This window comes from Dermacentor silvarum, chromosome 8, assembly GCF_013339745.2.
Source record: "Dermacentor silvarum isolate Dsil-2018 chromosome 8, BIME_Dsil_1.4, whole genome shotgun sequence".
Lineage (NCBI taxonomy): Eukaryota > Metazoa > Arthropoda > Arachnida > Ixodida > Ixodidae > Dermacentor > Dermacentor silvarum.
The window spans coordinates 91,530,665-91,556,597 of NC_051161.1; the positions used below are offsets into that span (position 1 = coordinate 91,530,665).

General features: G+C 48.1%; 2 protein-coding genes across 2 annotated transcripts in view; one reads left to right on the forward strand and one right to left on the reverse strand.

Annotated features, from left to right (window-relative positions):
- LOC119461571 (protein Skeletor, isoforms B/C-like) overlaps positions 1-15,289 on the forward strand; it is a 30,383-nt gene extending 15,094 nt beyond the window's left edge. The window contains exons 2-6 of the mRNA XM_037722920.2: positions 3,650-3,704; positions 5,047-5,137; positions 8,888-9,047; positions 10,035-10,110; positions 14,446-15,289. Coding sequence (XP_037578848.1) covers positions 3,650-3,704; positions 5,047-5,137; positions 8,888-9,047; positions 10,035-10,110; positions 14,446-14,608 — 545 coding nt within the window. The 3' untranslated portion in view covers positions 14,609-15,289. The remainder of the gene's footprint in view (positions 1-3,649; positions 3,705-5,046; positions 5,138-8,887; positions 9,048-10,034; positions 10,111-14,445) is intronic.
- A 1,048-nt stretch (positions 15,290-16,337) lies between these two features.
- The window catches only part of LOC119461574 (uncharacterized), a 64,368-nt gene continuing 54,772 nt past the window's right edge, over positions 16,338-25,933 (reverse strand). The window contains exons 13-14 of the mRNA XM_037722929.2: positions 17,462-17,521; positions 16,338-16,436 (exon numbers count right to left, since the gene is read on the reverse strand). Coding sequence (XP_037578857.2) covers positions 16,380-16,436; positions 17,462-17,521 — 117 coding nt within the window. The 3' untranslated portion in view covers positions 16,338-16,379. The remainder of the gene's footprint in view (positions 16,437-17,461; positions 17,522-25,933) is intronic.

Below are 25,933 nucleotides of genomic sequence, written 5' to 3' on the forward strand. Positions count from 1 at the left end.
CGTTGGCGCCCCTCGGCGCAACCGCGTGAACGCGCTCGTGCCACGGCTCGCGCGTTCGTCGTCATCGTCTTCTTCCACAGCTGGCTCCGTTGCCGCTCATCATTCCAGTGTAGAATTTCACCTCTCTTCTGTCGTCGATCGTAAGGGGGAGGCCGCGTTTACGGGGGTATCAGCCATTGCTTAAGGGGGTATGAGCCATTCATTGTCTTACGTGACGGACAGATTTAATTTTGACGCAATTTAATTTTGAAGAATCGCAAGCGTCAATGCGACAACGGCGGATGGCGGGCATACCGCCAGTGACGTCGTTCTCTCCGTCGCAGCCTAACGTGTGTGTAACCTCATTAAGAAACACAAAGGCGTAACCAATAATTGAGAAAGGCTTTAATGTATCGTCGGGCTTAACCCAGTGATGGACAGCGCGGCCACACGTTTCAGCTTCGCTGGTTAACTATCTGTACGGAGTGCTTGGGCGGTGATCATTATAAGAATGCCATTGAACTCAAGCAGGATTCCGGTGCAATTAGTTCCGCATCATTTGCTTGATTACAATGCTAAAGACATAATTATTAGTCCACAACAAGAGAGTGTTGACAGGAAGATGGAAGCTTGGGGTAATTAACAGCGGTACGTTCCTTGTTCTACCTCTGGTGATGAAATTACTGGGTTGCACATGGCAGGTTTTGCTACGATGATTGCTAAATGCTTACTTCATGCGAAGCGCGCAAGAAGAGGCTGGCGGCATTGCGCGAGCACGTCCTCGTTCAGAGAGCTTAGAGACGAGCCGCGGGACTCCTTCGTGGAGACCCGTGACGCGGATTTCGTCGCGCTCGATTGACACGAGCTGTCGCGAGGGGGACGCCGTTCCGCGCCACCTCGTCTCCTGTCCGGCGACCGGCGATCCGTGAAGTCATATCGCCGCTAAGCGTTTTCACGCAGCTCTTCGACTGCTTCCGGGTGAAACGCTGCGACCCTGTCGGCTTTCACACCGGCATCACTCGTAGTGCATAATTTAGAGCGTGGTAGTGCGTTTTTTCTTCCTTTTTTTTTTCTTTCAGGTGATAATTTCTGCACGCAAAGCCTCACTTTCTCCTCTTACGACGTGCGTGTCTGCCTAACGGATGAAACTAAGAAAGAAAGAATGAAGAGATGAATCGCTTGCTGGTCGAGAGAAAAGTTACTCAGGGGGGGGGGGGGGGGGGGATGATGAAGGCAAGGCTTTAGACATCGCGGCGATGCCGCAATGTACGAGTATTTCCGAAGCGGGGGGCGTATCGCTGAATTGTGATAGGCGGAAACGTCGTTCATGCATTGGCAGAACTTTCGTCGACGACGGTATATCACCTCCCCCGACGTATCGCCTCACCCGCAGGTTCTGAGGAGCCACTTGTCAACTTTTGTTTATTTCTTTTTGCTTGAATTTCTTTATACTACAACGCTTAGAGCATTCGTCGGCTCCGTGCCAGGAGAATGCATGTGGGCGCGGTTCAGAGCAAGTGGTGTCCAACAGCTACTGACTGCGAAGAAGAATTATAGCTTTCGAAACCGCTGTGCGGAATTGCATTTTTAGGCTGTGTTTTTTCCCACTAGATTCGTTGTTTATTCAACCATGAGTTACCGAGGAAATAGACCACTGGTGCCGGCTATCTCGATCATCAAAATTAAACTCCGACGACTAAGAAATGTAAAAAAGAAGATAAATATAAACAAACGCCTAAAGCTAAAAGATTGTAGAAATCAAACAATCGGGAATAGCCTGCTGTACTGTGTGTATTGTGGCAGCGTAATGCAACGGCAACACGTGAACACCCAGCACCAAAACCGCCTCCTTCCTTCTCTTAATAGCATTGCTCGATTGCTCCCTCTGCTGCTGACAATGTGCGTCTAAATAAAACTAACTATTTGCACATAGATTATGCACTATTTGCATAGGTAGCGCCGTAGGTATAGTGCCGGATACATCCTACACTACCTACGTGTAAAACAGGCCACAAAAGTATTCACTTATTTTGCCTCAAGAAGTTTGAGGCACCGCACACCAGTCAAAGGCTCAGCATTCCTGCCCTGAACATCCGCAACTGTTGTCGAATAAATTGACTGATTGTGGGTCAGGTGTAATCCGGCGTATGGAGGAGAAAAATGACGTTGTAGATCAGGCCCTTCGTCATTATGTTTGCATCCCGAAGATCTTACACGAAAAAAAAGGTGAATATTTTGCAGCGTTGGGATACAGGGGGGGATGCAGTGATGCACACTTGTCTGATTCAGCAGCCCTTCGCTATCGTCGCTGCTTCAGCTGAGCAGCCCAGCTCTGTGAGGCAGTTCCACCACCTCTGTCACGTAAAAACAAAAACAAAAAACAAAAATCCTGACTGCGGGAAGTAGTTCTGCCTTTTACAGCGTAAGCTATTATGGGCTCATTCCAATAGCCGTTTCGGGTCGCGATAATGCCGCCGCCGGCGGCCGCGTAACCGCCATTGCCGGAAACGCGAAAAACGTACCCGATTCCCGCCGGGATCGAACCCGCGCCCGTTGCGTAGGATCCAGATACTCTACCCCTGAGCCGCGCAAGCGCTCGCTTTCGGGCCGCGGAACGTACCCTAAGGCAAACGCAGGGTGAGACGACTCAAGCCTCCGCCAGTATGGGGGCTCCATCTAGGTAAGATGCCTGCAAACGCAGCGATCCGCAGGCGCAGACGACAATATGAGATTCAGACGAGGCGCGCAATCAACGTGCTCCCGAGCTGCCAAGCCTCCGCCAGTATGGTGGCACCATATAGTTAAGGTGCCTGCAAACGCGGCGCGCCCGACATGTAAGTTGTAGTTGTAAGGCTTGATCGGGCTCAGCAGACTGCTGCGGAGAGAGCATTACAAGCCGCAGCTCGCCCTCGACGCCGTGCGGACAGTTCAGATCGTCCTCGACAAAACGCGGCGAACAGACTGCCGCGAAGACCTTGTTGTGCGTGGTGCCCAAATTGGAGCTACTCTTGAGCCGCTCTACCAGCTTACTGAGCTGCGTGTGCCGCGCAGGCCTGTGACTTCTTTTACTTTCGGAACTGCTCACTGGAGGTCGTCGCAAGTACGGTGCCGGATAAAGAATGGAATTAGAACAAGCGATTCATGAGCCATTCCGTGACACGTGTTGGCGAAATTATAGCGAATAGACGTGAGCGCTTACAAGACATTGACACAAGCGGTAACTTTTAACCGACCTGTATATATACGCATGTCAAAGATCCATGTCAGTCGGAAGCTAGAACTTGTGCGTGTCTTCTATTCTTCGTCCTGCGTCTTCCGCACTACTTCTTTTACCATGATAGATATTTCATACGGTATTCGGCTTACTGGATTACATAGGTCTTTAGCTTACGGAAAATAATAATTACAGATTACAGAGGATGTGTTCCTTATAAGTAGTGATAAAAAAGTTCGGTGCTTTATTTCCAACATTTATACTCACAGTATATGGATCTGTGGTTCGCTTGTTTACCGATTGTTCAATTTAGTTTCATTTGGCTGCGCCAAAATGCCTAAGTAATAACAGAGTGTAGGGGGCAGCTTCAAGATGCTGCACATGCCACATTGTTTGTATTCTGTTTATTGTTTAGAAAGAAGTTCCCGGCTTAAATATACTTTTTTTTCTTTGTAGGAGGCGGTTTTGTAGCAGATGAAGAACAGCGCCTCAACTTGCTGAGACCACATAGGTAAAAATTGTCTCTACACAACTCGTTTCATCCTTCTAGCGCTGCAGTGTCATTTCTTTAGGAAACCTGGTTCAGTGCGGATAAGTGCTCGCGGATGTAAAACAAGGTCATCGCCTGGAGAATTAGTCCAACGCGCTGCTTATAGGAAACTCAGTCTGAGCAAAAGCGAGCACTCACCTTGCGTGTAGTGTTAACTGACTGCACGTGACTTGTTGGAAGGTATTATTAAGCTTTTATTTAGGACAGCAAAGCAGTGCAGTCATGTACCAGCATATACACTGCTAGATTACGCTTCTAGCAATAAAGGACTGTAAAACGTAGACGCATGTACTGACATCAAGTCTTTTCTGGTGTTACTGTACCTTGTATTGTATATTACCATACATAACGTGCTCGTTTACCTTACGAGTTACTGTTTAAAAGACGGTCGATTCGGTATTGCTAGAGGTTGCTGCCTCTTTATTGCATTATTATTGCGCTATTTTTAACAAACACTTTTTGCCTTTTGTGCGAAGTTTACAGCTTAGTGTTCCTGATCGTCGCTCATTAGTGCAGACCACGCTTTTGACAAATCTTCCTACAGTTAACCTCATACTGGGCCGGTATAATGTAACGATTCCTTCCTTATCATCTAGCGCTCAAACCGACCGATTACGGTGATAACGTATACGCGGAGCGCTTCTTGGATCACTGACGAAGTGTGAGAAGGAAAAGAATTGTAGTGAAACGATTTCATTATTTCAGGCTTGACGGCTGTTCACACTGGTGCCCACAGGGAAGATCGCTGCTGTGTAGTCAAGCACACGATACTAATCTGCTCGCTCGCTCATTATAAAGGCTCGCCACGTCTTCTGTGTGGTTTGTTGCACGCTGATCTCCTTTTTGCAATACCTGCCCTTTATTACTTTGTTTTGAACACAATGCGTTTGACATGCTATACTATAGTAAGCTGTAACTCCAATGTCCGAAATTTCCTGTGGTCATCCGCTGCAACTGCAGCATAAGGATCATGGAGCCGTTCGAATGCTCCCCGCTGATGTGTGGTGCATTCGGGGCTGTCCCTGCATAATGCGCCGCACGGTCGCTCATCTACTCGTACGCTGTGCATGTACAAATGCTGGTCTGTCTGTCTCTGGGATGTGCAGACTTACCTCGGCACGCTTTTCAAACGCGCTGGGTCCTCTGGCGTCCCAGCGCGTTAGGAAAGAGTGGCGCCACGCTCGATTTACTTGACCTTGCTCAACGATCAAGCTCCCCTTGCGCGCCGGGCGGTTGCAACCGGTGTTAACTGTGACGTTAAAGCTTTGCATCGGTGGAGTTTTATAAACTCTGTTTTCTCCAGGAGCGGCCCACTTCGTCACCGTGTCGCAAGGGATGTCACCGGACTCATCCGCGGTGTGCGGTGGTCCCCCGTCGGAGGCAGATCTGCTCGGGTAAGGTAGCCGTTGCTTTGGACAGCTTTTAACTTATCTGTTTTTCGTTTATTTTTGCTATCAATGCAAAAGCCCAATTTGCACTAACTCTAAGAGAGGGCACACTACAGGGGAGCTATAGATGTGCACACTGGCTAGAGCCGATAGTTTTTAGAAACACTTACTTAGTGGCCGATTGTTTGTTTGATTGATTGATTGGTTGACTGATTGATTGATTTGGTACATTTAAATTCCCGAACAACACTGGTTTATCAGAGACGCGGTAGTAGAGGCCTCCGGAATAATTTTTATTGCCTGGTGAGTTCTTTAATGCTAATGTAAATCTGTTAGTACATTATTATTTCCGCCTTTTGCACCCTTCCAAAGGTGGTCGCCGCGACCAGGACCAGCAGAACGCCATAGCCATTGAGACACCACGGCGAGTTTAGCGAATAATGCGAACGCAGTGATGGAAAGATTGCTGTTATAGTTTTATCAGCAAAACGTGAGGTGTACTTTTCTTTTCACTGTCGTTGAAAAGAAAAGTGTGCAATCATTGCATTCTACCAGTGCCAACATATGGGGCAGAAACTTGCAGGGTAAAAAGGAAGCTCGAGAAGAAGTTAAGGACCGCACAAAGAGCGATGGAATGAAACATGTTAGGCCTAACGTTAAGAGACAGGAAGAGAGCGGTGTGGATCAGAGAGCAAGCGGGCATTGCGGACATTTTAGTTGACATTAAGAGAAAAAATGGAGCCGGGCAGGCCATGTAATGCGTAGGATGGATAACCGGTGGACCATTAGAGTTACAGAATGGGTTCCAAGAGACGGGAAGCGCTGTCGAGGACGGCAGAAAACTAGGTGGTGTGATGAAGTTAGGAAATTTGCAGGCGCAAGTTGGAATCAGCTAGCGAAAGGCAGGGGTAATTGGAGATCGCAGGGAGAGGCCTTCGTCCTGCAGTGGGCATAAATATAGGCTGATGACGGTGATGATGACATTTTGAAAACTCGTGGCTTCTTAATTTTTGCTTGATAGCTATAAAATACAAACATACCGAAGTGCTTAGAGCCTTTGCCATTTAAGTCAAAGCTTTGAACCGAGCCGGGTGCATGATATCTGTGTGATGGGGCCTGTTCGCAAGCGAACGAGGTGGGGATTCTTCTAGGAGATTGGCCTCAAATGACTGAGCTTATACCTACTGAGGGGATTACCGTAAAAGCCCGCAGAAAGAGAGTAGGTGGGGGTAAGCTACAAAAAGGTTAAAAGAGAAAGTAAGGGCAATATTAGAGTTCTATTATAAAGCGCGGCTTTTTTACTTTTTTGGCTACTGGGCATGGCTGCTGCTGGCCCACTCCGTATCTCGCCGGATATATTTGCTGATATATTTACGAAGGTGGCCTTCTTGCACGATTGTCTGGCACCGAACAAAGTGTAAACCGAGACCGGATACAGTGCGAACCGAGGCAGCCCGTTGTAGTCATTGCAGTCATTCTGTTGTAGTCATTGCAGCGTCGCCATGCGGCCGACGTCGCACCATGCACCCACCTTATCGCGTCGTCGTCATACAGCAGTAGTCGTGCGCTCGTCCTTATCGTAGCCGTGATATCTTTTGTGCTCGTTCCATCATTGTTATGATGGAACGCCCCGGAAAGGCGTTGGTCCGTTGGTCCCAGATTCTAATCCCGTACCAGGACGAATTTTCCTTCAACTCCGAAGGATTTCTTTGTGAGAAAAGTGCGTGGGTTTCTTTTGTGGCTTCGAGCTACGTTCGGGTGGATGACGCTTTTCCCTTTCATGAACCTTCCTCCACCTTGTGGGATTCCACAGAACTGCATTGTCATCATTGTCAACCCGGCTTCGTTCGTGTCGTGCTTTTTGTGTTATGCTCACGTCATCATCATCCCTCCTTCGACAAGCACCATCCGTCGTCTTCGTCCTTATGCCATCGTTGCGTTGACGCCTCGCACTGTTCATGCCCTTAATTTGGAGTTCGCACTTCGGCATAGCTTGTGAGCGGTGTAGTGCATAAGTGTAAACATTGGGTGGGAATAAAGTTGTGAGCTTTGTGCTGGATTAACATGCATGAGATTACACGTTGCATAAGATGAAAGTAAACGAAACCTTACGCATCGCCGTTAGGTGTTAATTGTTTAAACCGCCATTTCACTAAAGCTTCGCTTCACACAGATTTCAACATGCACGTTGGAACTGCCTTTTTTAAAGTCCCTCATACCCTTTTTCCCGTGTAGGGTGGCCAACCATGGGTCCGTCTGTTTAACCTCCCAGCATTTCCTTGTTTTCAAGATACCCCTCCTATACAGTTCCCGCTATAGCGGGGTCTACAAAGAACTACGCCGAATACCAAAGCCACGGAATACTGCACGCGATTGATTTTAGTGCTCACGATGGTTTCGACCGGAATTCAGGGCGCAGACTCCTTTCCCAAGCGTATCACCCCTGAAGCATGCCGCACGCCAGGCCGGGGTACGCTTGTGCCCATCTGGACCCAGTCCCCCCTATGTTCGGACTGGGTCCACCGGCTAACATTAGACACTCTAGTGGCCATGAAGATTTGCATGGAAAGGTACTTGAATTAATTTATTACTTTCCCCCCTAGCTTCATTCAACTCTTGACTTTCTCTTAATCTTTTCCACCCATTCCCACTTCCTCCAGTGTAAAGTAGCCAACCGGCCTTTCATCCATCCCTTTCTCTCCCTATTTCCTTTAGCCTGAACCACTTCCTCAAACAGGCCTCGTTTAAACATCATTTAAATGTAAATTCCTAATCTTTCGAAAAACTATGTCGGAACGCTTGATTAGTCATCTAGTGAAAGCGAGGAAAGGGTCACCCTCGCCATGTTACGAGGCCTAACTGGTGTATAGTTCGTGAGCGTCGTCTCGAAACTCGAAGCACGGCTGGTGTATCCAAAGTTCCACAGAGTGTGAGCAAGAGGAGAAAGTGAAACTCTCAAATGCCGACGGTAGAACCGCTGCCAGGCGACGTGCCGGTAGGAGCAACAGCGCCGGTTCCTGTTACAAGAGCCTCAACTGCGACGGACACGTTCCTGCCATCACGCTTTTATCGTAAGCAGAAGACGAATGTTAAGGGACTGGAAAGCTTGCATCGTCCCAACAGCGCAGAGGATGATTTTGTCATCTTATCAATATTCGTAAAAATTTGACTTGAAACGTATATACGTGCTTTTGTTTCCTTAGCACCAAGAAGCGCTCGTCTGTCTCGCCTCCTCTGTCCTTGTCTTGTTTTCGCGTTATTACTTTGTGGTCACATAACAAGTTCAAACTGCTCTCGTCACTGTAAAAGTACTGATGCTCTCGCCATCTTGTTCCCAAACAATACTTTATGCGCTTGCGTTTGTTATTGTGTGTGTGTGTGCGCGTGTGTGTGCTTGCGTGCGTCTGTGCGTGCGTGCGTATGTCTGTGCGTGTGCGTGCGTGTATGCGTGCGTGCGTGCGTGCGTGCGTGCGTGCGTGTGTGTGCGTGTGTGTGTGTGTGTGTGTGTGTGTGTGTGTGTGTGTGTGTGTGTGTGTGTGTGTGTGTGTGTGTGTGTGTGTGTGTGTGTGTGTGTGTGTGTGTGTGTGTGTGTGTGTGTGTGTGTGTGTGTGTGTGTGTGTGTGTGTGTGTGTGTGTGTGTGTGTGAATTGCATGTCCGTACAATTCTAATCTTGCGAATCAGCCTAGAGTACGTTATAGCCGTTATCGCTGGCTGACGGTAGTACTGCCCGACTGAACTCTGTTCCTGCCACGCAGTCTCCCCTGCCGGCGCCAAAGACGGTGACCAAGGCAGCCGCACCGGTGACGCTTCCGGCGCTCACTAAGAGGGCGCACAACGTCGGATCGGGACCCATTGTGCTCAAAAGCAAGAAGAAAATCTTCATCCCTAAGTTCACTTACGATGGTGCTGGTCCCGGTGAGTGTACACCATCCCATTAACAGCGATGTTCAGCAAAGCAATGTGGCACATTTTCGGGGATTTCGTAGATTAAAAAAAAAAAAAACGCCGCGAGAACGCATCGAACGTTTAGTTTGAGTATCCTCAGATTTGTTTGTTTTCTTATCGGGGGTATAAAAAAATCGCGCGTTATAAATCGTAACATCTCGAAACAAGAAGCAAATGGTACGCCGCTCTTGCGTCAGCGCACCAACTAATGCGTATAGGTTTTGAGAGTGCGGATATAACCACATTCGCAAAGGGTTCATCACGGCCTGTATTCGTGAATTTGCTCTTACGCGGAAGTGATTCGATAGAACAGACGCCGAGAAATCGCGATTGGGAACTCAATATTATCTAAGTCCACCGGCCAATGGCAAGCAGTTCTTGCGAACAAAAATATTAGAAAATAAAGCTACATGTTGTTATGAGCACGCTTACATCAATATGCGATTGTAGTTCGCGTACTTTTTGTAAAAGCACAAAGAAATTGGTGAAGAATAACCGGTTTTTGCACTTTTGAGCTCCCAAGCGTTCGTGATTCAGGTTACGGCGCATAATTTTGAGTTGACGCCCTGTATGGAAAGAAGTTTTGTTGTAAATGCATATCTCTATTTCAAAGAAACATGCTTGAAGAGCGCTTTAAATTGTCCCATCGCGTTAATAGTTGGGGTGAGCACGCGTTCGAATTTTTCATACGTTTTCACGCTGAAACTTGTATTTTGCATAAAAAAATATTTAAAACAATATAAATCTCTCATTTATAAATTTCTCAGGAGTATGAGCCACTCACCCGATTGATAGGACAAAGATGAACATTTGGTAGAGCTTTATAGCCTATATATATCCTTGTATAGCAGCAGTACACAGTTAAAATAATGACATGCGAAACATCCTCAGCTTGCTTTTTTTTTTAAATTAACGCGTAAATGGAGGGCAACATATCACGAATCACTTCTCTTCCAGACGTGTACTTCTTGGTTGGCAAGGGGCCCAAGGTGACCCACAAGGGCGCTACCAAGATCCCCACTCCGACTGGAGAGTAAGTTCACGCACGATCACTTATTCAGTACGGTCTAGACCATGGCTGCACAACTCAAAGCTAACGAGGGCCAGAAGCAGCTTCTCTGGAAGCCACACGCGGGCCACATTTTAATAGGAATTGTTGCGTGTTTTGGTTGGGAAAATGCAGTCCGAGTTTTGCGTCATCGCATTTATTGATGTTCTCAGCGCAAGTTGTTACGGTACATCGGTCACTGAAGACCGAAAACGTCTCCTGTTCGCAATCATCAAAGAGTGTGTCTGCTCACAAGCGTAGGAGCTTCCGAACAAGAGAGCAAATTTTAAGACATTGTCAAATCTGTTTCCGTAGTTCTTCCTCTCAAGTATCTAATAAAACTGGACAGGGTGGTCCGGCTGCATCTCGATGTGCTCTAACTGTACCGTGTAGTCGCAGTCTTATGGTGCCATATAGAGCGTCCAGAACCAACCAGGTCGTTTCTCAATTTGTCAAATTCGAATGACTTGAAATGCTATTACAATTATGCTAAAGGGTCTCGACATGTTTTCAAGACTCAGTGTCATGATTTTTGCTCCACGTGGACGATCGTTTACCCTTTAATTGAATATTGTTAACAGATGTCAAAGATGATTGAATATAGATGACAAATGCATTTTAGTTTTTAAGGATGAGACACACAGAAAGCGTTGCAGCTTTCACCATTAGAATGGGTGAGAAGTGGCTACGTATGCAACGAATATTGATATTGATAGTTGGGCTGGCATCATGTCAAGAAAGCCGACCGCCAAGCTTTGGTCACTTTATTACGAGGTCCCTAAAGTATGTTGATGAAGACCGTTATGTTATATACAGGGTGTTCATTTTTAAGTTTTACGGAATTTTTAAAAATCACCTGTGGCAGGTAGCATAATTTTTATCGTTGAGCTGGGTTATTCGAAGAGGTGGACACTAATAGCACGAGAAATCGAAACACATTTTAAACTAATTAACAAATATTGACTAATGAACTTCTCAGTTATTTAATTTACGACACATATAGCAATTTACGAATTGTAGCCGGTGAGTTTTCAAGACGCATCCACTTGAAATGAATTTCCAGGATGACACCAGTTTCGAGATATAATTTCCCAAACTGAGGACTGGGAGAAGGCCATCACGAGCACTAAACAGGAAGACCAGTCCAAGGCTGTCTAGAGGGCCCGTGAGAGAGCAGAGAGGCATGGCCTCCCGGCTCCAACATGGGAGCCAACAGCTAGCCAGGGGTCCTCTCTGGGGCTCCAATGGCTGGCTCCTCAGGACCTTAATAAAGTTCCTTGTCTTTATGTCTGTGGGACGAAATACATGGGCGTTCCAGTTACTTTTGTGCTTCAATGTGTAAAAAATTTGCGTAGCTTGCACTGGAGGTGCAATGCTAAAGAGACAACGGAGCTGATGGGCACCTAGCTAGTCCTGGCTTTTGGGCTATAGGCTAAACATTACCAAGTCATCCCCAGCATTTTCAGGAATTTATTCATTATTTGTCGATTATCGATTAGCTATTGATTGGCTATTGATTGGCCATCGATGATTGACTAAGCTTAAGCAGTCCCAACCATGCTTACCTAGACTTATCCAGGCTCGGTTTCGCTAGATCACAGGGGTATGTGCCATTGCGCTTGGACCCTTTCTGCACTACCACCAGGATCCGCGCACATTTTCTGTTAACGCGTTGCGCCCTTACGGCCGGCTTAAACAGCTCCGATTTTAAGACAGCATTTTGGTAAAAAAGTAAGCGGAACAAGAGTGAATTTTTACGGCGAGTTTGATGGCGCATATCTCCAAACTGGTGTCATTCTGGAAATTAATTCCAAGTGGATACGCCTGACAAGCTCACCGGCTACAATTCGTAAAATGCAATACGTGTCGTAAAGTAATTAACTAAGAAGTTCATTAGTCAATTTTCGTTAATTAGTTGAATATGTGTTTCGATTTCTCGTGGCACTAATGTCCGCCTCTTAGAATAACGAAGCTCAACGATAAGAATTATGCTACCTTCCACAGGCGATTTTTAAAAATTCCGTAAAACATATAAATGAACACTCTGTATACCGGCCTAGTACACAGCCTCGGAGAAAAATGTTGGCGCCAATAATACCAGATCCAAGTAACACGGTTGACGTTTACTCCCAGAGTGTGCAAATATTTCTGAAGGTTGAAAAGTAAGGCGAGCACACAGAGAAAAAGCACAGGTCAGCAAGCGCTACCGCCTGCAATCTTTCACTCAACAACTATCGGGGAAGCGCATGCTTGATTGAATTATGAACGCTGCGCTAATAATATGGTCTTGGCGTTGTAACTCAATCAATACGTTAGGTTTTCACGCGCATTCCTTATCTGATCCCATCAAAATATCCCATGCAGCCAGATGTTCATATCAACTTCGTAGTAAAAAATGCCGTTTCTATCATGTGCCATGCGCTTTTACAGTGCCAGTGCATCACAGAAATGTGAGCTCAGTCATGGGCCGCTAAAGATCTGCTCGTGGTCCGCATGTGGCCCGCAGTCGATCCGTATGTTCTGCAGCCCTGGGGTAAAGGATAGCAGGGTGTCCAGCTTATCTATCCACTGTTAAAATCATGGTTAGGTATTGCTGGTTAAGTAATTACGCAGCGGTAACGACACAGGAAAGAAACACCAAGAGATGCGCTGCATTATAGGTAAATCGTGCTAGTGGTGCAGGTTTGCACTATGCCAGCCCACCTGTACAACATTAAGGAATCGAAAAAATTGAATTGGACTCGAAGCTCTTTCTGTGCTTCATGAAGTCGATGTCGGCGTTCTCCTGCAGCCACTGAGTAGAGGGTATGACATCGCCATTTGGTGTAGTTGTCAAACAGCTTGAGTAACACTCCTCCGCAACTACTTCAATCAGAACTCGCTTGAGAAACACTTCTCCACGTCAGTGCTGGCTTCCGGCAGACACTGAGAGTACCTAGCTATGAAATGTTAGCTCAGTGATTGCCGAGAATCGTCGATGAATACTGTCGAAAATCGCCCAAGTGCTGCAGCCTACTGTTCCAGTTTCAAAGGTGTGCCGAATGGAGGAACGTTTAAGAGCGTCAGAACTCTCACGAGGATGCTCTCGCCAGCCTTGACGCATGCCACACACGTGTGTTCGTAATTCCACCTACGTTGCGCCTTCTAGCGGATGAACTCTTCGTAAAGTGCAATCGGGAGGGTAAGCGCGAGGCCGGTGGTTCGTCCTAAACCGGCACGAGCCCTTGCCGAGGGCACATTAATTACGGGCTATGCCGACTGTTACAGCTCATCCACCAGAAGCCGTAAGGGGAGCCACGGAAAGCGCTTTACCAAGCGCAGAGACTTCGGACATGAAGACCAACTTTTGTAGCAGCTACGAGCTGAGAACTGGAGCTGAAGCTGTTTTCCAAGAATTTTAGAGAGAAAGAACTAAATTCTAGTCAAAAAATTGATTTTTACACCTCTGGATGGCACATCGCGCAACCATCGGGGCTATTTTTCCTTTTTTTTTGTAGCCGAATTATAGCGCCTTGTGCATGCGAAGCTTTAACTATCGGGGTAGATCAAATTTGGTGAAGCCATATAAGCATCGCAGCGTGTAAGTGGTTTTATCGACTTATTGCAAAGAGAAGGTCCCCAAGGTGCACATCTTTTTTTCTGAATCACAGTTTTGGAATGGGCAGTCACAAAATGTGGCGCAATTGGTATTTTGATTGGCTGGCGGCATGGGAAAGATTTTTTCGATGACAAGATTTTGTGTGAGTTTCATGGAAGGCTCGTGGATGAGAGACGAACATGATGCGAAGTTTTTCGGCAGGACTTTCTGTTGCTGAGGCGAATTTTCCTTCCCGTGCGCTCAAAATTGCAAGTGGGAACGCGGCTTCACGTTTGAATCTGCACTCTATTGTACGTAACCCGACTGTTATACTACGCTTAATGTTTCCTATTAAAACAAACAGCTAAGGCAACGTAGATTCGTAGGGCAGATGCAAACAGGAAACCGCCGCCTTCAAGTACTTATGTTCGCAGAACAGAAACTCTAATCGACGTGCAGTGAACTCGACACGCTCAACGGCACTCATCTTCCACACCACAACGCATATTCGAGACACAGCAGAAACCAGCGATGTCATCTAAGATGAGTTGTCGTCTTGTACTCACCTCGTGCTGCTATGACGTTATTTCATGTTACAGCGGAGACATGCAAAATTGACCTGTACACTCTACAGATGTTCGTGTGCTCGTGTATACTCACTACAGACTGCTGGTTGAGTACTGTTAATGTGATTTTCATGGCACCGTTCATTTATGTGTTTTGATCTTTCTTCGTCGGGCCAGAACCAAGATAAAGAAGGGCTACACAGGCCAGGACGTGACACTGACGCTTCCGGGGAGCTTGACATTCAACGATGTCGACTGGTTCGCCGTTTACTGCATCACCTACGAAGAGAACTTCGGTGACGTTCGCATACCGAAGAACCTTCACCTGCCTGCCGTCTGAGCGCTCATTCATGTTTAGAGTTTTGGGGTCCAGAAACTCCGTTAGCTTTGTACACAGCTGGACATTCTGGCCGGCAGAGAAAGATGAGGCTCTCTGACCATGTGTGATTTGTCACAGAACTTGAAAGTTAACAGTCATGCAAGTAGCCGTGTGACATGTGTTTTATTGAAATAACTACCCGGCAAACAATGGTCTCGTTAACGAACAGGCTTAAATGACATTGTTGGCTTATGAAGAGAGTCTCACCTTTTTCTTCAACTCGGTGCATGTGTAAGCTATCTGGACAAGCACAGACTTGAAGCGTGCGACATTAAGTGCTATAAGCGAAAATGGGTTTCGGCTAAGTGCTATGAATAACTCCAAGCATCTTATGTTTATACGCCTGCTACGCACAGGACGGAGAAAATAGAAAAGTTGTCCCACCGGGTTGGCTTTGCACGCTACGGACTGCGGCATGCCACCCAGCCTCATATTTCGCCTTTTAGTTTCAAAGAAACTATTATTAGTGTTTTCATCCACTTCAACATCTTGATATCATTCCATAGGTTTTCTTGGGCCTGTTCAAACCACACTGTGCATTTTTCTGTTCTTGCATCTGTGACCTTTGCATATAGGAACATATGGCCTCGGCCAGAAAGAATAAAAAAAGCAACAACTGATTTCAGCAATAAATGCGTGAAAGTGTACTCATTCTTTTGCACTGTGTTTATTTACAGCGAGTGCATTACTTCTGAAGTGGCTCTGCTCATCGACTAGAAAAAAAAACTATCGACCGCCTTAAATTAATGGCTACGGTATAGGTGCAGTGAATAAACTTTTTACTCTCCAATCAGCATGAATTCAAAAGTGGTCTGTTTAAAGTCATCGCCCTCATCCGTTTTTCCTCACTTCGTCGTGCTAAAACAGAAGTCAATAAAGTCGCAGAAGTCAATTAACAAGATACACAGAAGGAAAATGTCACATTTCTTGTCGGGTTTAAGTTTCAAAGTTTCACCATCACGTTCAAGTATAATCGCCACTCTCTCGTTCATCTCAGCACAGTGTGACCGATTACTGCATGCCCTATAGTTACATTGATTGACGGCCAATGTAGATGCCTCTGACTGCTAATTATTGCCTATCTTTCACGCATAGCTTACGCAACGTAAATATATATATATATATATATATATATATATATATATATATATATATACATATATACTTGTGAGTAAGGTGTATCTCCACCTAAATGTAATACATACGAACGGCCACATCCACATGGAGTAGGCAAGAAAGCGGCACAATTGACACAAATAATAAATGGATTTACTCACCGAACAAGAAGGTTTGTTCGCAGCAGAGAAGGTGCTCGTTCATTACAGGTAGTAAATAGTGAATGTCTCCGTGCTTTGTCTAAGTATTTACCGGGTGCTTCAACGAAGATGGTATATGTTCGGATGCATTCTTCCCGAAAATTTGCTGAGAACTGCATTAGATTTGCATAAAGTGTTGTTCAACATGCCCGATAGCGGCTTTTCTGTTTTTAAACAGTAAGTGCAACAAAAGCGCCACATTAGCTCTCATGTACGTTATGGCCGCGAGTGTGGCATTGCGTCACAGCAGCAGCAAGAGGTGCTCGTTGCGTCTGTATTATATGTGCCAAAAAATGGGCTGTGAAACGTGCGCAGAGCAATTTGCGTTGTCTTCACGACATATCCCGTCATTTCAGACATTCAGTACGCTGTGGTATATTTTCAAGTCCATTTTATTTCCTCGAGCCAGTAGCAGTTCAACCCCTTGCCGGCGCCCCCTTCTGCGCTGCTGCCTCCATGTCCTGCAGGCATTTCTGAAAGCCAGCGTCTCATTAAGCGTCAAGCGATTGTGCCCTGGGCAACACCTCCTAGTTAGCTGGCCCGTGCACTCTGCTTTGTGACGTCATGCCACTTGAACCGAAATTTCCATTGCCAAGCCCGGCGAGACGAAAGCGGTGACGTCAGAATCACCGCGGCTTACTCTGGAGCGTCCCCATTTGATTCTATGGCAGTCGGGCACGGTGCTAGCACCAGCCTTGTGCTACCTAGGAGGCGTTGGCTTGGGTCTAGGTGATGTTGCAAACAGCGAATGAAAGTTCAAATAAGTGAACTTATTCACTTTGTCGCTGTGACAAACATGTGCACTAAATATTTTTTTTCATTAATTATTTAGTGTTATCTCCAGATCCCATACTCGAAGAAACTTTAATCGAGTGCGTACCATTTGCGCTAGCTGCCATAACCAGGGTCATATACAAGCAAGAAGCGAGAGAAATGACGTAGTACCCCGTGTCCTGCCTGATATAAAACTAAAAATTAAAGGAAAGGCCGAGCTGCGCTACAAAAATATTTAACCATACGAGACTTGAAGAGTCTCGGATCGGAACATATGTTATTTGCACGAATATTGAATGAGTTAACTTCAAGCTGTGAAAGCTCGATGATATATTTAATTGTTAAAGATATGTTTCTGTATCTAGCTATACTGATACCGTTAACAAGATATTCAAGCACCAAGTTTCTTTCTAGCCTTGTAAGGAAGTAAGTCGCCTCTCAAATAAGCTAGAAACCTACTTAATTTGGTTCTCATTTAGATTAAAAAGGTTCGCTTTACGCCCAGCGCACTCGTAACCAAATATACCAGAAGCAAGCATTTTCGTATGTGATTTTCGCTCATTGCGATTCCTAACGTCTCCTGAAAACCGAAATGTCCATTATCTAGTGTCTCATTATACAGCGCGAACTCTTGACCGACACGCATGTCACCGGTACACTATAGAGTCATGGCAACGTTGCACAAAATCTTCCATGCGAAAGTAAATTGCATCGAAAATCTTACTCCCTTGGCCTTCTTCTTGGCCTTCAGCTGTCCCAAATAGGTAGTGTATTGCTTGTACAACTGCGAATGCGAAAAAAAATGAATATTCAGTATTAGTTTAATTCCGGTGGACGGACAAGTTAGTTTGGGCGAGGGAGAGAGAGGGAGGCGAAAAAGGAAAGGCATGAAGGTTAACCAAGGCCGTGCCCGGTCGGCTACCGTACGCGTGCGGTAGGGGAAATGTGGGAAAAATGGTTCAGTAAAAGAAAAGATGATAAAAATGATAAAGAGGCGGTCACTGTGAAAACACTCGCACTTACAAGGATTAGCGGCGCCACCAATTTGCGTTCCCCCTAAACGGACGAATGACGCTTTGCGTACCATGATGAACGGCTTCTGTAGTATGTGGCAATTCGGTCCCTATTTTTGGCATTAAGAGATGCACGCAAGTGTGCTCGAATTTACAATACTTGAAGAAAAATACACCGACAAATATGGCTGAGTAATTGAGACCCGCGCTTTTCTGCACCACAGTAATAAGTCCACTATATGCAAGTTTACTATAATTATAAGGCAAGTGAATCGCGAAACTGTTTTTTTCTCTTTCTCTTTGCCCTCTTCCCAACTCTTGTATCCCCCTCCCCAGTGCAGGGTAGCAAACTGGAAACTAGCCGCGGGTTAACCTCTCTCACTCTCTTCCTTCACAAAACTAAGCGGGAAACTCTAAAAGCATACATCACTCGAGCATTTCTTCCGAATATGCGCGCCTTCCATCATCCCTCGTCGTCATATACTAACAACTGCTAAAAATAAATAAAATCATTTCGAGTGTCTTTGACACTATCGCACGTGCCTTACAAAAATAATCCACGATATCAATTGTATCTCAACAGAGAGTCTACAAAGGTAAACAAAAATTCAATAGAAACGCAACAGAAGTCCTACAACGATTTTAGTACGGGACATTTGAATTATGCGAAAGGACAGTTATAGGTGGGTACTTCGAGCTGCATTATTGTGCCTCATTCCGTTAAGCAATTGACATCCATCATCTGGCAGCGCCTTTCACGAAAACGTTCACGGTCCGCATTCACGAGAACGGTCTCACGCTAGAAAAGTTAGTAAGAGGAGATGTTAGCCAATCCTGATTCTGAACATATTATTGCGGGGAGGCAAACACAACAGGAAAACGTATTTACAGTATATTTACAAGGCGATCAAGCGTCAACCATATGGCCGAGAGCGCGCGCCCGATCATCAGCGTCTTCTTCATCGATGCTCCTCTAGATGAATCATACCATGACTTGACCCCCGGCTGCTCAAGCACCGTCACGGTGCTTGCTATGATCCAGGCGAGAGGTAAGGTCTCAGGCGGGATACGTGAACAACGTCAGTAGGTGATGAAACGGTTGGCGAGGAAGACTCGAGCGGGCCAATCTCATACGTGACGTCTGTTACACGGCGTAAGACACGGTAGGGTCCGGAGTACCGCGAAAGCAATTTTTCTGACAGTCCAACACGCTAAGTCGAAGTCCATAGAAGCACAAGGGCACCCGGAGTATAGATAACGTCGCGATGACGGGAGTCGTAGCGGTGCTTCTGGTGGCCTTGCGATGTAGTAAGGCGACGGCGAGCAACTTGGCGTGCCTCATCAGCTCGGGAAATGGCATCACGAGCGTACTCAGTTGGCAAATGGACGGCATCGGGGATGATAGTGTCAAAAGGTAACGTTGGGTCGCGGCCAAACAGAAGATAAAAGGGTGAAAAACCACCAGTATTATGACGGGAGGAATTGTAAGCGAATGTAACGAAGGGCAGCGCAACATCCTAGTCTTGATGGTCAGATGAGACATACATAGAAAGCTTGTCAGTAAGCGTCCGGTTGAAGCGCTCAGTCAAGCCGTTAGTTTGTGGGTGGTAAGCCGTCGTAAATTTGTGTTTGGTCGCGCAGGAGCGAAGCAGGTCATCGATAACTCTGGAAAGAAAGTAACGGCCACGGTCAGTGAGGAGTTGACAAGGGGCTCCGTGATGTAAGATGACATCGTGTAGTAGGAAATCAGCGACGTCCGTAGCACAACTGGTAGGGAGAGCGCGTGTAATTGTGTAGCGGGTGGAGTGGTCCGTAGCAACGGCAATCCATTAGTTTCCAGAAGTAGAGGTCGGGAAAGAACCGAGGAGGTCGAGGCCAACTCGGAAGAAGGGGTCAGATGGGACGTCAAGGGGCTGAAGGAGGCCAGCAGGAGGCTTAGGTGGTTCCTTTCGGCATTGGCAGGGTTCACAAGCAGCTGCGTAGCGACGAACGGAGCGGTAATGACCGGGCCAAAAGAAGCGACGCCGAACGCGATCGTAGGTCCGGGAAACTCCAAGGTGACCAGTGGTCGGGGCGTCATGTAGCTGGCCGAGAACGCTCAAGCGCAGATGCGTAGGAACGACGAGAAACAGTTTGCGTCCATCCGGGTGGACGTTGTAGCGATATAACGTGTCATCTTTAAGCACGAAGAGGCGAAGGGAAGAATCGGGCGCTGCGGAATCCAGCTTCTGAATAAGCTCACTTAAAATGGGATCACGGCGCTGTTCATCACGGATGTGGCTTAAAGCGGAGAGCGAGAGTACACATGCAGGCGTGTCATTGGAGGCTTCATGCAGATCCACGGGATTGCGGGACAAATAGTCAGCATCCCGGTGGAATCGGCCATATCTATAAGAAACAGAGTAAGTGTATTCTTGGAGCCGGAGTGCCCAGCGACCAAGACGCCCAGTGGGATCCTTAAGCGACGAAAGCCAGCAAAGTGCGCGGTGATCGGTAGTGACAGTGAAATGCTGGCCATGTAAATAGGGGCGGAATTTGCCCACCACCCAAACGAGAGCAAGACACTCCCGTTCTGTAATGGAGTAGTTCTGTTCGGCTAAGGAAAGGAGACGGCTGGCATAGGCGACAACACGGGCATGCCCATTCTGATGCTGGACTAAAACAGCGCAGATTCCGTAGCCGCTGGCATTGGTGCGGAGTTCTGTTGGAGCGGAGCTGTCGAAATGAGCCAGGACAGATGGTGCAGTGAGCGACGTGATGAGGGTAGAGAAGGCGGCAGCCTGTGCAGCACCCCCAAAAAACGAGACGCCTTTCTTCAGTAAGTTTGTGAGAGAAGGTGCGATTTCCGCGAAATTCCTCACAAAACGACGGAAGTAGGAGCACAGTCCCAGAAAGCTACAAACTTCCTTTGTGCAAGTCGGAACGGGGAACTGCTGCACAGCTCGAACTTTGTCAGGGTCGGGGCGAACACCGCTTGAGTCGACGAGATGACCGAGCATAAGTTGCTGACGTCCGAAGTGGCACTTAGATGAATTAAGTTGCAGGCCGGCTTTGAGAAAAACAGAAAGGATAGAAAAAAGGCGGTCGAGATGCGTTTCAAAGTTCGGTGAAAGTACAATGACGTCATCAAGATAACACAGGCAAATGGACCATTTAAAACCGTGCAAGAGGGTGTCCATCATGTGTTCGAAGGTGGCCGGGGCGTTGCATAAGCCGAAAGCCATGACTTTAAAACTGATAAAGGCCGTCAGGGGTAACAAAAGCGGTCGTCTCACAGTCGATGTCATCAACGGCGATCTTCCAGTACCCTGACCGAAGGTCGATTAAAGAAAAATACTTGGCGCCGTGAAGGCAATCCAGAGCGTCGTCTGTGCGTGGGAGCGGGTACACGTCTTTTTGGGGGATCTTGTTGAGATGCCGGTAGTCCACGCAAAATCGCTAACTGTCACCTTTCTTTTTAACAAGAACCACAGGAGAAGCACAAGGGCTGCAGGACGGCTCGATTATATCTTTGGCAAGCATCTTGTCGACCTCCTTTTTAATGATGCGGCGCTCAGCTGGAGAGACGCGGTATGGCCGTCGGTGGATCGGATGGACCTAGCCAGTGTTTATGCGGTGCTTGACAGCGCAGGTTTGACCCAGAGGATGGTCGCAAAGGTCAAAGACGTCCCTATAAGAGAAGAGGAGGCGAAGGAGATCGTCAGCGTGATAGGGCGAAAGGTCTGGAGCGATCATTTTCTTCAGGTCGGGAGGAGACAGATCTGGCGAAGAAGACAGGATATCGGTGGTGTGCGAGCGACCAGCATCAGGAAATATGGGCGCCGGTGTCAAAGCAGTAGCAGGTAGGCCATCCACTTCAACGTCGCTTAAGTTCCGACTGGTAGGGAGCATCAACAGAGGAATTGGAGAGCAGGTCGGAATAGCAGCATCACCTCCAGGAGCTGCAGCCGTTAGTTTCCCGAAGGAAAACGCCGGGAATAAGACTGGGACGGGGAACGGCGTGGTGTGGGTGACCGAGAAAGTCGGCGTCGTGGGGAGGGCGAGCGGCTGTAATGGGCGGTGGTAGTAGTGGTCTCGGCAGATGTTTCTTGGTCAGGTTGGCTTGGTACCTGGTGCTGGCTTCGGGGTGGATAGCGGAAGCTGGATGAGCTGGGTCGAGAAGACGAAGGCCAAGGACTTCGGCAATATCGTGAAATGTGTCCAACACGTCCACATCGAAAGCAAATTGGCTTGTCGTCAGGCATCCGCCACGCATTCGGATCGCGATAATTCAGAGTGGGGAAACAGCGTTGGAGAGGGTTGAAGGTGGCCGAAGAGTAAATGTCAGGGTGGTTCACAGAGCAGATGGTTTGAAGGCCCACGTTTGCCAGTTCTTGACGAACAACGGATTGTATAAGGGATATCGTAGGTGGGGCATCACAGGGCTCTCCTCGCATTAAATGTGCGGGCGATGCGGCTTCAATTTCGCGTCGAACGATTCGGGTGATGGTCTCCGATGTTGAAGGCTGAGTCGGCATACGAACCTCCTCACCCGTTGATGTCGCTGCCGTGTTCGGAAGGCGGGTGAATTGGTGGGCGATACGTCGGCTTTTAGCATCTTCGAAGCGTCGGCATTCAGTAATAATCTCGTTGACTGTCAGAGTTTTTAAACACGATCAGGTTAAACGCATCGTCCGTGATCCCTTTCAGCTGGTGCGCAACCTTATCGGCTTCTGTCATCTTGGCGTCAACCTTCCGGCAAAGGGTCAGCACATCCTGAATGTACGTCAAGTACGACTCGGTAGGCGTCTGCACACGCGAGGCAAGTTCTTGCTTGGCAGCACGCTGGCAGCCTGCAGGTTGGCCAAACAACTTGCGAAGTTTAGTCTTACATACGCACCAGCTTGTGAGCTCCTCTTCGTTGTTATCGAACCAGGCCTTCGTCGTTCCCTTTAGATAAAATATGGCATTCGCCAACATCATGGCCGGGTCCCACCTGTAATGTGCGCTTACGCATTCGTAGAGTCAAATACATTTGTCGACGTCGTCGCCAGCAGTGCCGGAAAAAGGTCCCAGGGTCACGGGGTGGAGCCAGGACGACGGTTGGCATGGCGGACGCCGCTGACGCAGTTTCACCGCTGGTGGACATGCCTAGAGTGGCGACTTGGTGGCCGCTGCGGAGCTCCGTCTTGCGTTATACCCCCAGAACTTCCACCAAGATTTTACGGGGAGGCAAACACAACAGGAAAACGTATTTACAGTATATCGTTACGTAAAACGACACAAGGCGGGATTATTTACACTGTATTTACACTACACAGACACAGTAGCCAAGATGGTGGACAGCCACCAGCACCCGACAGAACCGTCTTCTTTGTCGTCTGCCCCTGGCAGAATGTGTCCCTCGTAGCATTACCCCCGGCGGTAGAAGCGCCGTCTCGGCGCACTTCAAACATTGTCGTCAGAAGGAGGGTGGTATGCTTTCAGTCTGCTGACGTGAACTATGTCACTGGGAGCGATCGCAGGCGGCAAAGTCGTAGAGACGGGAACAATCTCGTAGGTGACGTCCGTGACCTGGCGGATGATTCGGTAAGGACCCGTGTACCGAGATAACAACTTCTCGGATAGGCCCACACGACGGAATGGACACCACAGGAGAACTAAGGCACCGGGTGAGAAGCGAACGTCATGATGCCGGCTGTCATAGAGGCGCTTTTGGGTCGCTTGCGAGCCCGACAGCCGAGAGCGGGCGATCTGACGCGCATGATCGGCATGAGCGATGGCATCACGTGCATATTCGCTAAGCGGCGCGGTAGCAGCCGGAAGAAGGGTGTCCATTGGTAACGTCGGTTCACGGCCAAAGAGCATATAAAAGGGTGAATAACCGGCGGTATCGTGACGCGATGAATTGTAGGCGAAGGTCACGTAAGGCAGCGCCAGGTCCCAGTCACGGTGGTCGGAGGAAACATACATTGAGAGCATGTCCGTGAGGGTGGGATTTAGGTGCTCGGTGAGGCCATTTGTTTGAGGATGGTAGGCGGTGGTCAACTTGTGCTGCGTTGAGGAGGAGCGCAAAAGATCGTCGATTACTCGGGAAAAAATGCACGGCCTCGATCTGTGAGCAATTGGCTAGGGGCGCCATGGTGTAGAATAACATCGTGGAGCAAAAAATAGGCAACGTCAGTAGCAGTGCTGGTGGGGAGCGCTCGAGTGATTGCATACCTGGTCGCATAATCGATAGCAACGGCGACCCACTTGTTGCCGGATCTTGACTCAGGAAAAGGACCGAGAAGGTCTAAACCAACACGGAAGAATGGTTCGGTGGGGATGGAGAGTGGTTGAAGTAGACCAGCAGGGGGTGCAGCAGGACGTTTCCGACGTTGCCATTTATCGCAGGAGGTCACGTAACGTCGAACAGACCGGGCGAGACCGCGCCAAAAGAAGCGGCGCCGGACACGGTCGTACGTGCGGGATACTCCAAGGTGACCAGCAGCTGGTTCGTCGTGAAGCTTATGCAGGACCGTTGAACGCAGATGTTTAGGCACAACGAGAAGCAGCTCAAGGCCATCGGACTGGACGTTACGACGGTAAAGTGTGCCATTCACGAGGACGAACATGCGCAGTGAGGCGTCGTTAGGTGCCGATTCCAGCCGGTCAATGAGCGATCGCAAAGAAGCATCACGGCGTTGTTCGTCACCAATCTGGAGAAACTGAGACATGGACATAACGCAGGGGCTAGGTTCAATTTCCGATCCGTCTGGTTGGTCAACAGGGTAGCGGGACAAGCAGTCCGCGTCCAGATGGAAGCGGCCAGACTTGTAGGTAGCTGAGTAAGAGTACTCCTGAAGGCGCAGTGCCCAACGACCAAGTCGTCCAGTAGGGTCCTTCAGTGAGGAAAGCCAACAGAGAGCGTGATGATCTGTGACAACACGAAAAGGGCGGCCATACAAGTAAGGACGGAATTTCGAAACCGCCCAGACAAGGGCAAGACATTCCCGTTCCGTAATCGAGTAATTGCGTTCAGATTTCGAAAGGAGACGACTTGCGTACGCAATAACACGATCAATGCCGCGTTGGTTTTGGGCTAAAACTGCACCGATGCCATGGCCACTAGCGTCTGTGCGTACTTCTGTGGGAGCAGCTGGGTCAAAATGGGCAAGGATAGGTGGAGTCGTTAGGGCGGCGATGAGCTCAGAGAAGGCGTTAGCTTGTAGAGGACCCCAACAAAACGGGACGTCTTGCTTGAGAAGGTCAGTGAGTGGACGTGCGAGCGCCGCAAAGTTTTTCAAGAAGCGGCGAAAGTAGGAGCACAGCCCCACGAAACTACGAACGTCATGGACAGATCGAGGAACGGGGAAATTCGTGACAGCGCGTATCTTCGCTGGGTCTGGCCGGACACCGGAAGCGTCAACGAGGTGGCCCAGCACAGTAATTTGACGAAGAGCGAAGTGGCACTTCGAGGAATTGAGCTGGAGGCCAGCTCGTCGGAAAAATGCTAGAATGGTCGAAAGCCGCTCAAGGTGTGTTGCGAATGTGATAGAGAAAATTATCACGTCGTCCAGGTAACATAAACACGTCGACCATTTAAATCCTTGAAGCAGTGTGTCCATCATTCTCTCAAAGGTGGCTGGTACGTTGCAGAGACCGAAAGGCATGACCTTGAATTGCTAAAGGCCGTCAGGGGTCACGAAGGCGGTCTTCTCGCGATCCAGGTCGTGTACAGCGATTTGCCAGTAGCCAGATCGAAAGTCCAGGGATGAAAAGAAGGTGGCACCATAGAGGCAGTCGAGGGCGTCGTCGATACGTGGAAGAGGGTACACGTCCTTCTTGGTGATTTTGTTGAGGTGCCGATAATCAATGCAGAAACGCCAGGAGCCTTCTTTCTTCTTTACTAATACGACGGGGGAGGCCCAAGGACTAGATGATGGTTCGATGATGTCCTTCGCAAGCATTTTCGCCACTTCTTTTTGAATAACATCGCGCTCTGATGCGGACACACGGCAAGGTCGACGGTGAACGGGCAAAGAGTCGCCAGTGTTGATTCGGTGGGTGACAATCTTAGTCTGACCCAGCGGTCGATCACGAATGTCAAAAATGTCGCTGTATGAGGCCGAAACCCGACAGAGAGCGTCGGCCTGGTCAGGCGAAAGGTCTGATGAAATCATTTTGCAAAAAATGCTGTCGTCAGAAATTGGTGACCGGGA